The 11633-nt window shown below is 56.3% G+C and overlaps 3 protein-coding genes across 3 annotated transcripts; 2 read left to right on the forward strand and 1 right to left on the reverse strand.

Annotated features, from left to right (window-relative positions):
• Positions 1 to 1856: 1856 nt before the first annotated feature.
• CkaCkLH20_09984 (uncharacterized protein) lies at positions 1857 to 7387 on the forward strand (the record flags this gene model as incomplete). The annotated part of the gene is made up of 4 exons (XM_038892699.1): positions 1857 to 2026; positions 2081 to 2890; positions 2945 to 2978; positions 3353 to 7387. The coding sequence occupies 4 exons, from the start codon at positions 1857 to 1859 to the stop codon at positions 7385 to 7387; spliced, it is 5049 nt and encodes a 1682-aa protein (XP_038741948.1).
• A 241-nt stretch (positions 7388 to 7628) lies between these two features.
• CkaCkLH20_09985 (uv radiation resistance protein) lies at positions 7629 to 9496 on the reverse strand (the record flags this gene model as incomplete). Its single annotated transcript, XM_038892700.1, has 2 exons — positions 7629 to 9068; positions 9122 to 9496. The coding sequence occupies 2 exons, from the start codon at positions 9494 to 9496 to the stop codon at positions 7629 to 7631; spliced, it is 1815 nt and encodes a 604-aa protein (XP_038741949.1).
• Positions 9497 to 10830: 1334 nt separating this feature from the next.
• Positions 10831 to 11514, forward strand: CkaCkLH20_09986 (uncharacterized protein; the record flags this gene model as incomplete). The annotated part of the gene is made up of 1 exon (XM_038892701.1): positions 10831 to 11514. The coding sequence occupies one exon, from the start codon at positions 10831 to 10833 to the stop codon at positions 11512 to 11514; it is 684 nt and encodes a 227-aa protein (XP_038741950.1).
• Between the last annotated feature and the right edge of the window lie 119 nt (positions 11515 to 11633).

Consider the following 11633-nt stretch of genomic DNA (forward strand, 5'->3'; position numbering starts at 1 on the left):
GCGCTGGTACGAGAAAAGGTACGGCGACAAAGTCCGGAAAAGCGGTTAGGATGGGACCTCGTCTTTGTCGGATACCCCTGCCTGCTGGCGTTGGAGATTATCGCCATAGTTCTGTCCGCAGAAGGCGGATCAGACCTAAATTCTTTCCACATAGAACCTGTCGGATATGCCGCGTAAGTCTTTCCTTCTGGACATCGATATCCGCGAGGACTCCCGCGCTGACAGCCGAAGAAATGTGGCCACAATCTTGACGTCAGTAGAGATCGTCGCGGCCGCTATTCTGTTGCCGTGTCTCTTCTACTTCTTTCGCGTCCCTGGGTTGATCATATTCACTTCTCTGGTCTCCATGGAAGCTTTCGGAACAGGAGTCTATCTCAGCTACGTGACGATGTCTGCCATCCACGACGCGTCATGCGAATCCTGGGTGGAAAGTGAGTGCGGCAGTGGGTTGAGGTTGGTGATGATTGGCGGCATGTGCCGAACCCTGCTTCTGTGAGTGATTCTCGCCAAGGTGTGAACTTCTGTTAATTTCCAGTCAGCCCGGTCGCGGGAATGATCATGACTGGATTCTGGCTGCAGAGGAAGTCGAACAAGACAGGATAGACTGGCGGTGTCCCGAGCTAAAGGGCAGGATGCGCGCTGCAAATATTTCAAGGCGTCGAGATATTGCTTGGACATTGGTTGACGATCATTCCGACCCAAACGAGGCAACTCTCTGATCGGCGGTGAGTGCCCAAAAGCGACAATTCACAGGGGTGAGAGCTGTGCCAACAGTTTTTGGCAGACCCAGCTGGCTGGTTCGGAGGAGCGGGCAACACGGGAGGAGTTCTGGGATCGAGATCCTGGGTGCCCAGATGCGAGGGCTGCCAACGCTGTGCAAATCCCGGTGTGACAGCCAGACTCGGATCTTGGAACTGAAAAGGAACAGGAGACAGATTCAAATCCCGAAAGCTGTGTTAGTTGTCTTGAATGAGTTTGCTGCTCGTCTGAGGCCCCAGAATGCGTGCGACGCGGAAATTGCGTCCCAATAAATTGTCGGCTGCGTGCGTTGTGATAGATGCAGGTTGTTCCAGGAAAGGCAACTGATTGTCTGCACGATGACCTTCGAGTCTGAGCATCTCGTCACCAGGACCTTGCCGCCCTCAAACCCTTGAAAACTTTCTCATCCTTCGAGTGCTTCTCAGATATCGAGAACCAGCGGGTTGAAGAGTCCCTAGTCTGCTTACTGGGGTTGAGCGGCAACAAACCGTACCACCGGGCGCAATTCCCAGCCGAATGGCACCTTCATGAGCAAGGCAACCGGTCTAAAATGAGCGGAGAGACTCGCCACGACAAGAAAAGAAAGGATGCGGCCGGGGCCCCAAGTCTAGTCGTGTCTCCGCGCTTCCGCGATGCAAGCCGCATGGAACCGTGGCTGCATCTTGCCGCACGACGATTGGTTCCAACCAGCTGGAACCCAGGGGCCCCCCGCCCTGTCGTATCATTGTTGTCTTGCCGAGGGATGCAGGAGGTTCAGACCGGATGGCAGATAAAGGAGACATTATTCCTTTTTCCTTTTTTGGTGTTATTGCTTGCGTAGCCGCCTCCCTGTCACCGGGAAAGTGAGAACCCAGAGATCTGGTTTGGATTTCCCAAGCGTGGTCGCCTTGCTGGGTCGCGGACGAGCAAGTGCCGTGAAAAGCCAGAAGATAGACAATGTCCCCCGTTCCACAAGACCTTGGCCTCTGTGTGATCGTTTCTTTTCCTCCTATGTTTGGTTGTCGACTCCTTGCCGGGGCCGTTCGTCACGTTTGCTCTCTCCAAACGAGCCTGAATGGCTTTGGTTCGGGTTGATCCCCATTGTTTCTCTGTTCACAATGGCCACGACAATTACGGACGTGATTCCAAACGCAGAAGATATCGAACGTTGGGGAATCGGAGTAGTGTTCGACGAAGATGGGCCAGATCTGTCCTCCTGCGGGAGCAGCCCCTCGGGAGACTCAAGTATCAACCTCGGCCCAGAGAAGGTTGGGTTGACGTCGATAGAGTACGCCTCTTTTGGTTTCCAGTCGACAGCTCGAGCATTCTGATCGTCTCATAGGAAGGAGTCCGGTATCCCATCTTCGCCATTCCGTCGTTCAGGCGCACCATCCCCGGAGTCGCCGGTCAAAGGTACGGCCGTATCAGGCAACCTGTTATTGTCGGCGAAGGAAACGCCAGAGATCCCACAGTCTGGTGGGACAATGCCAAGAACCCCGGAAGTCGAGTCTGGCAGTAGCCTTTCGACAACGACGTTTGCTAGGCCGATCAATTCGTATCAGGCTTACCCTCAAGTCCACGGAAAGCGAGCACTGGTTCTTCTAGACGACGAAGATCAAGGTGACGATGCGGAGGATGCTGCGGGTGCGGAGGATGCCGGGGATGCGGAGGAGGTTGGACCCGAAAACGATGGCTCAGTTATCGTAGGCCTGAGAGAACTTCCAAGGGGTAATCGACAAAGAAGAATCAGTCCCTCGCCATCATCGGCCCTGGTCGGACCAAAGTCTCCAGAGATGCCGCATACGATGGAGCGGTACCTTGCCTCAACGGATGACCGTGAGCTGGTGGAAGCCCAAATACAAGTCAATCCGAAGGAAGACGCAGAGGAGCGACTTGATGCTGTACTCGAGGAAGAGGAAGAGGTTCCGGTTGTGCTTTCACGAGCTGCTTCTCCGGCCCCGGCCCTGCCCGATGCGACCTCCGTCGGGGCGAGTGTTGATGTGGCTGAAGTAGAGGGTGCCAACGAGCTCGTCGCAGATCCTGCTGAGCATGGCTTCGCAAACCAAGACCGACCAATATCCGTCGGTTCGATACATAGTGCCGGTGACTCCGCCGTCGAGGATCTGGAAGCAAATGATATCTATCAACGACTGTAAGTTGCTGTGTCTTTCGGGAAGCGATCCTGGCACTAACATCATTCGATTAGAGCGGAAGCCCGCAGGATTCGCGAGGCCAATATGGTAAGATCCCATGAACCGCCGCGGATGCTAAGAGCTCGAGTCGAAAAGAAGAAGAGGATGCGAACTCGAGATGGTTGATGGAGGATGCGGCTCATTGGAAGTCGAGTCATGTCCCGGAATGCTAGAGGCGGTAAGAGACAAAATTCAGGCATTGACGGGAAAGCCAGCAAGTCGCTTCATGACCAAAACTAGCGTAGCGTTAATTTAGAAGAACAGTAAAGGAATTTCGCATGTTTTCTTGCTCGATGAACTGAGAAATCACGTTGTATGTAAAGTGGAAGGAAGTCAACAGAGTTACGACCCCCGAAGCTTAAGCCGTATGCTTATCGTATCTTATCTTATCGTGATCAGGGTGTCTTATCGTTATCGTCCAGGTCCCTATCGGCCGCCACAACAGCGAACCTTCAGCAGCCCAACCCGAGCTTCGTTCCCACTTCACAGCGCTGTTGACGACGAAGAATGGTCGCAAACCACCTCGACTCAATTCCCCTCCACCTCGAATTCCTCACCTCCGTCTCCCGGTTGCGACACCACGGCCATGTCCATGGCGCCGTGCGAGCTCGAGCTCCATGTATAGCCGCGAAAACAAGATCATGCGCAAGCTTCTCGGCAAAGTCACTGCCGACAGCAGCACCGATACGAACCACACGATAGGCATCACCAGCGCGCCGCACTTCCAGACCTCCTACCGACCCAGCGCCTCCCAAAACGCCGTCTACCCCGTCGGCGTTCCGATTCTATGCCTCGACACCTCGCCCGATCGCCGCACTGCCATTATCGCCGGTAGACATGTCCTCAAGACGGTCGTCTTTGACGGACTTTCTATTAGCGAGGGCATCGATGTTCGCGCAGCCATCACAGCCCACTCGAGCAAAGGCGCATCGGGCTCCCTGACAGCCGACAAACTCTCCATACGAGACGTCAAATGGCACGGTGACTCGACGATATTCACGGCTTGCGCAAATGGAAACATCTTTTCGTACGACCTCGCGAGAATCACCACAGGCAGCACTGCTCTGGAGTTCGTCCAGACGAGGGAGGATTCCCGCCAGGTCAACTCGCTGGACATCAATCCCCACCGCCAAACAACCCTTCTTTCTGGAAGTCAGGATGGAATGGTGCGGTATTTCGACATTCGCGCTCCCGTGCAGAGTAGATCTGGCGGCTTCACGTACAGCCCGCGAGGCGCCTACAAGTGCAACGCAGACGGGGTTCGACAGGTCAACTGGTCACCCAAGGATGGCTTCTACTTCGCCTGCGGAACCGAGTCGGGCGTGGTGTTGAAATGGGATGTGCGCAAGATCGCGCAGCCATTACTGAAGATCCCAGCACACGACAAGGCATGCGCCTCTATATCGTGGCATCCCGATGGAAACCACCTCATCAGCGGAGGGTGGGACTCTAAATGCGCCGTTTGGGATATGTCCAAGAACGCAGACAAGCGACAGAAGCCCCGATGGCTCATACATACACCCGCGCCGGTGTCTGCGGTAGCCTGGCGGCCTGGGTTGTGGTCGGCGAGTGCGCAAGGAAAACGCGCTGCCCAGGTTGCCGTCTCCTATGACGATGGAAGTCACAAGCGCTACGGAATTAACAGCGTTCATATCTGGGACTTGGCGAGGCCATCAATGCCTTACAAGGAAATCGACTGCTTCGATTTCTCACCGTCGGGCCTGCTGTGGCAAGATCAGGATCTTCTCTGGACAGTTGGTAACGATGGACTTTTCAACCAATGCGACGTCGCCTTCGCTCCGAAAGTACTAGACCGGCAGTCAGTATCCAGCATGGCTCTGTCCGCGCGCGGTGATGCCGTCATGTTTCTAGATGAGAGACCGCATTATCGCCCTCGACCACCAATCATTCATCCTCACCAATCCAGCGTCGTACCGCCGAGAACGTCTTATAGCTCGAGCCCGACAACGCCGATGCTCAGCATCAGTCGAAGCGACTCTGAAGAGGACGTTGTTGGAAGTTTTCTAGGCCCCCGCCGAAGGATCGGCCGGAAACGGAGGCACAGCTTGCGATCTATCCCTGTCCTGAGCACAACACCACCTTCTGGACCGAGCCTGGGCGAAGACCAAGTCCTCGGTCTAGAGCAAGCTATCAAGGTCACTGGAACCTACAAGACACAGCAGGCCATGGCTGTTGGACATGTGCCAGCTGCGGCAAGAGTCGATATCTACCAGTTTCTCTCGAGTTATTACCTCGAAACTCTGGAGCAAGAGCTGCCTAACATAAACGGCGGCAAGTCCCTGGCCAAGAGGGTTGCTTCCATCATGGAGCAGTATGCTCGTGCGGCAGAGCAGGTCAATCAGTTCCGTCTGGCGCAGACATGGCGCATCCTGGCATACTCCATGAACCTGCTGTTGGACAGGAGAGCGCAGTATCATCTGGAAACTCGCCTAGGCCACTTCCAGAAGAGGCCGTCACTTCCCAAGATTAAAGATCTGCCAAAGGTCAAGGTAGCAAGGTCTCTCGGCGTGGTCGTAGAGATGAACGGCGAGGAAACCCCCAGGCGTCCCTCAACGGCCGTCGTTTCCAACAGCATGGATAGCAAATCTCTTAGCGTACGGTCCCTGCTGTCCGATGACATCGAGAGCACGTCGAATGTGGCCACACCCATAGCCAGGGCGATCAACGAGGAGCATGCGGAACAGGGTGGCTACCCATCGGACGCGAGACTGCCGCCGGTCATGGAGTCGGATAGCTTTGCTTTGCCCCCTGCTGCTCACAGTACGTTTAACAACAGTCCACGCAGGCGGCTGGACTCGGTTCCCTTATCTGTCACTAGCCATCAGAGCGACCAGACTCAAATCTCTAGCACAGATGGTTACGACTTTTATGATACTGACGCCCTGCAAGCTATAGATGTGCCCGAGCCAAGGAAAAAGGAGCAACAGCCCCTGGACTACGGCCCCCGCACCCCGAATAGCCGGCGAACTATCAGACACGACTCGGATGACAGTTTCGCTCAGATCTTCTCCATGTCGGAGAGCAGTAAGCAGACGTCTGGATTGACGGCGTCTTCTGAAGGGGGCGCCTCTGCAAGGTCTGTCACGAGCTATCCGGTGCAGCTGCAGCCAGGCCCGGTTGACGAGCAGGGCGAGTACGAAAGTCGTATTCGTGGCAGAGAGATCGAGGATTCACCCGAGCATGGAGCTCTGGAGGCACTGAACGGACCTGGCAACAGCGCGCCGAAGGAATCACCAGAAGAGATCTTCATGATCTCGCAGACGACCATGGCCTCCGACACCGCGACAGACGAACCATCGCAGTCACAAATTGACTCCCTCCCACCGACATTCGAAGACCACGCACCACTCCACATGGGCGTATCCGCTTCGTGCCTGCCCAAGATCAGTCCAGCACTGCAACACGATTCCACACCCAATATTCTCGAGTCCGACTATCTTCCATGGCCCGAAGATCCGTCCTACCCACACCCTCTCGCCACGAAAGAAACACCAGACACATCGCCTCCCCTCAACCCATACACTCTCCTCACCCGCGCTCTAGACTTCGAAACCCGCACCTCGGCCCTCAACGCCTCAGCAATGGTCCTCCTCCTCAAACCCCTCATGCCAGACTCCGTCATCGACCCCTTCCGCGCGACGTCCATCCTCCGCCAACACCACACCCGTCTAATGGGCATGAAACTCTTCATCGAAGCAGCCCTCCTCCGCAAACTCTGCGTCCAGGGCTGGCCAGAGGGCATCCCCGAATGGGGCGACAACTACACCTCCATCTTCGGCCCCGCCCAGCAGGGCGTCAAGGGCGGCTTCATGTGCCCCAGCTGCCGCAAGCCGCGCGAGCTCGACCCCAAACTCGGCTCCAAGGCCCTCTGGAAATGCGAGCGCTGCCGCGCCGCCATGGCGCCCTGCGCCGTATGCGGCCACCGCGAAACGACGGCCACCGTGTCCCGCATCCCCGAGGGGGCGCTTCTGCCGCACCACGTCGCGGATCCCGTCATGAGCGTGTGGTGGTACTGTCCCGGCTGCGCGCACGGCGGCCACGCCACCTGTCTCCAAGACTGGCACGCGCCCTCCGAGAACGGCGCCTACGAGCTGAGCGACGGCTGCTGTCCCCTCGACGGCTGCGGACACGCCTGTCTACCCGGAAAGTGGCGCGAAGAAAAGAACATGGCGAGGTCGGACGAGGTCGGCCGCGCGGCGGTCGAGAAGGCCCGGCTGGGAGGCAGCGTCGCCGGGAGCAAACCGCAGAGCCCCGTCATCCAGCCCAACATCCGCGGGGACAAGGACGAGGTCCCGCAGAGCAGGGCGGTGGAGAGCGTGCGGGAGACGTTGGCCTCGAACGCGCCCACGGCGGGTATTCTGAGCTCCAGCCCCGGGAGCAGGGGCGGGGAGAGGGAGAGGAGGAAGAGCGTCAAGTTCGTGCCGACGGAGCGCTAGTGGCGCATCGATCTTCGTCTGTTTCGTTCGTTGTAGTAGTAGTTAGTGTACGATGAGCGAGTGTTTACGAGCTGTATAGGGAGCATAGGCGTTGCAAGTCGTGTAATGATTCCCATGGTTTGAAGTGTAGCATTAGCATGTATTAAGGGGCGACAACGCCGGGGTATCTCAACGAAACTACGTAATAAGCCCATTTTTTATTCTGTTCCATCCTTTCCGGTTCCAGTGTCGTCCAATGCATTCAAACTCCCACATTCTCTCTCAGGCCCTTGGTCCGCAAGGACATCTTCATCTCCCGCTCGTCGAATGGCAGGCCAGCGGGCGAGAACGCCATGCTCTCGGGCGACGTGGCACCCTCCCGCGCCGCCAGCACCTTGCGCAGCTCATCGCGCTGGCGGCTGAGGTACTCGCTGTCGTTGCTACCGCGGCGGCTTCCTCCGATGCTGCTCGTGTCGCCATCGCCGCCTCTCACGGATGAAGGTGTGCGGCCGGTCAGACGACCAGCCCACAGGCCCATGATGCCGCCTCTCTTGCGATCGGGGAGTTCGTCGGTGCCGGCGCTGCAGACGTACAACAAGTACTTCAGGTTCGGAAGCGACTGGCGTATGTCGGGGACCTTTAGGCCTTGGCTCGCGCAGAGAGCCTCGATGTTCTTGTTCAGGAGAAACCAGCCGTAATCGAAGCGGTAATGGGAGGCCGTCGAACCTCCTCGAGGAACATATAGAGGAAAGTCGCGCTGTCTAGCAGCTTGTGCCGAGTTGAGGTCGGTGAGTAGGGAGATATCATCGCGAATGGAGGAACGCGATGCGAAGGTAGTGATTGGGTAAGGAAGCGGTACGCATAGGTAGTACTGCAGGCTGTTGGTGAGGGCTGCTGTGTGACCAAGGGCGGCAGAGAGGAGATCGTCATCTGCGCCACGAGAGGCGGAAGTGTCGTACTCCGAGTTCGGGAGTGGGAGGTCTGCAATTTGGAAATTGAGAGGCCCGCCGGAGGGGGTGGGTGTAATACGGTAGATGTGGGCGAGGTCGGAGCAGATGCGGCGACGCTGGCCGCGGATTTGGTCTTGAGTTTGGGCAACCAGGGCCCTAGAACCGGCGAGATGCTCGGCAGCGTTGGCGACGTCCTTCTCTGCTTTGTCCTGGAGAGCACGACCATTGGCTATTGCTTCTCTGCGGGTCCTGATGGACTCGCGCAGCTCATCACGGCGCTTCTCGGACGCGCTGAGAGCGCGCTTCTCCAAGGTAACATACTTCTTCGCCAACTTCACCTTCTCTTCAGCCGCGGGGGCTTCGTTATGGGGGACTGTTTCGAGGGCGTCGTTGATCTGCGATGTGATCTGGGCTTGGGTCGCATACGCATCCTGGATCGAGTTGTCCAGCGTCGCAAGCTTCATGAGGCTGTTGTACGAAGACGTATGCAGCGGAGGTAGGTCTTTGGGTTGCGAAGGCTTTCCGAGGACGTCGAGAGAGTATATGCCGTCGGCAAGGTGGAATATCAAGGCATTCGGAGGGAACTTGTGGTTCTGGAGGGTGCCAATGAAGTGTAGGCTTCGAAGGTCGATAGTGTCTTCGAGGAGGAGAGTCCATGATGTCCGTTTCGCCCAAATCTTGATCGTGAAGACGGGTGCTCGGGTGACAGACGGACCCTGCTCGTTCAAGTCGAAGAAATGGAAATTGAAGTTCTGAAGAAGCATGTCAGTCAAGCCATTGGCGCGGTGTGGTTTCCTCTGCTTACCGTCGCGTGCTCCTTCAGCTCGCTGATGTAGATGGGATCCTCCTCGTCCTCGCAGTGCAATGAAAAGAACACATCCGCGGCTCTACCGTCGACGGTCAGTTTCAGCATGCGCTGCCTCGTAACCGGGGTCGCTTGGGCCAAGGCAGTACTGCGGCGGCGCGCCTTGGGGCGTATGTTGTCGCTGGAGAGGGCATGGTGCAGAGGAGGCGCATCGCGAAGGGCGTCGAGCTTCGAGGATGTCGAGTTCAAGAGGGTATCATCAATTGTCTGGCCTCGAGGGCGGATGAAGCTGAGGTTTCGAAGGTAGATGCCGCGCAGGTGACGAAGCTTGCGGTTCTGCGCGAGAAGGAGGGGTCGGGTTTCCGGAGGAGGCATCGTGAGGTAGGTACTGCTCAGCTCAAATCATGGTGCTGGGATGTTTGCTGCAGCTTGTGCACACTTGTTTATCGCCGAGGTATGCGCGCAACAAATTGTGCGGTGATCTGCAGCAAGCCAGGCTCACCAAAAATATCGTGACGTGGTTGTTGTTTGGGGTGTTCAGGTGAATTGACGACATTGGAGGTCGGAGCTCCCACCTTGACTGCTGACAATGGGCAGCGGCAGGAGCACGGACACCTGCAGCAGAGGAGCTCCTGCCACTTTGGACTTGAAATTAGCTCCATATCAGCCCCACCATCCCGTCGTCATTCCTCACCAGCCACAGCTCTTATCTTCTATTACCAGCCACACTCAGCCAAAAGGGAAGCTTTTAACAAGACACTCTGTAGTAATTTTCAAATGAGCTTCTTACGCCTGATTATTCTATTAGACACTTCATTTAGTCCTTTTACTATTTTAGAAGTGTTCTATTTCTTTGACTCAAGTTCAGTGAATAGTCGTAGCTTCTCATAGGTAGCCTACTCAGATATACTTCCATACGACAGCATCTCAAGAGAAGAGACAATTCAGAGTTTACCTTTATTTCTCGTCAGTTTAAACGTCCAACCATGGAATGAGAAAACTGAGTTCGATCTTAGATGATGATCCAACTTAACATGACGCATTCGCTATCTGATGAGATTGAGTAAGAAATCACCTAGTCAATTCCACTCATTACTCACGATACGTATGAATCGTCGAAGCACCGACGAACTGTCTTGTCTCGTGTTGTATTCAACCCCGGCTTCGGCCCCACAAGACGGAGCCCCGGGGTCCCTGACAGAACATCCCGCCGTTCTCCACTCCCGATCGACCCCGCTCGCCGAGACCAAGGAACCGTCTGAGCGCGGCCGTTTGCGTCGGGATCTCCCTGCTGTTTCATCGATCTCGGAGAATTCAAAGAGATGCAGCAAGGCCCACGTCATCGACGAAACTCTAACGCCCATCCGCTGCAGCTGAACAACTCAGCTCTGTTTAGATGGCAACTTTGGCATTTCCAACTTGCAGACACCAATTCGCCGTTCCGTCTCACCACTGAGCACTGATATCCTGGATGAACCGCGTCGTATGGCTCGCATCGTCCCATCTTCGGTCTAGAGGGTTCTGGAGAGGCTGAGTGAATCGCCGAGGCACTGCCATCTAAGCCTCCAGTTTGGCGTACGTCACAGGACTGAAGTGGCTCTGCAGCTGCTTTTCCTCCAGTTTCTGAGAAATTAAAGTCCGTTCTTTCCCCACGTAATCTAGAAAGCAGGTGTTTCCTCAAAGGTCGACGAGGCCTTTCAGCAGTGAACATGGAGACAACAACAGAACCGCAACATTTTCTACTCTTGAACCGGAGTCACGACGGCACAATAGTCGTCAACCTTGCCAAACCCAGAGGTCATGTCACCCACCTCTACAGCATCAGTCATGACTCCAAAATGTCCAAAATGGACGTTCGGAAAATGAAATGCGACTCCGGCTCCGCAGAACACCGGCCCATCGCAGCCATCAAACTCCGCACAATACCACCCCGAGTCGACGTCACCGTCCGCGGGGTCTCGTTCAAAATGGCGCGGAAGCACCCCTTGTCCAAGACCCTGACCTTTCGATTCCTGGGCGCGGGGGAGATGAAATGGGAACAGATTGGCAAGAAGGGCAGGGGCATGAGGCTGGTAGACTTCAACGGCAAGACTCAGGCGCACTTCCGTCCGAGGATGCACGTGGTCAGCCACGTTGCCGGCGGGGGAAGCGGGGATGACGAGAAACACGGCCGGAGCAGTCCGGGTCGCAAGGCCGGATGGGGGCCCGGGTTTGAGCTGTACGCTACCAGGCTCGCGGATCTTGACCTGGATTTGATCGTCACGACTGGCTTGGCTGCAGCAGAACATCGTCGGCAACTGGACGACGACTGGGATGAGGATGCCGATGACGTACCAAACACCGAGAGAGCGGCCGGCGGCGGCGGCGGAGGCGGCGGAACACGTCGTGGGTAAGCCGCTGGACCGCTCAGCCGCCTTAGATGATGCTCATTACTCGAAAACATGTCTAAGTTTCATTATTCTTATTCGTAAAATACCCCCATGCTGAAACGAACGCTACGTATGAGTTCGGC

This window comes from Colletotrichum karsti (genome assembly GCF_011947395.1).
Source record: "Colletotrichum karsti strain CkLH20 chromosome Unknown Scaffold37, whole genome shotgun sequence".
Taxonomy (NCBI): Eukaryota; Fungi; Ascomycota; class Sordariomycetes; order Glomerellales; family Glomerellaceae; genus Colletotrichum; species Colletotrichum karsti.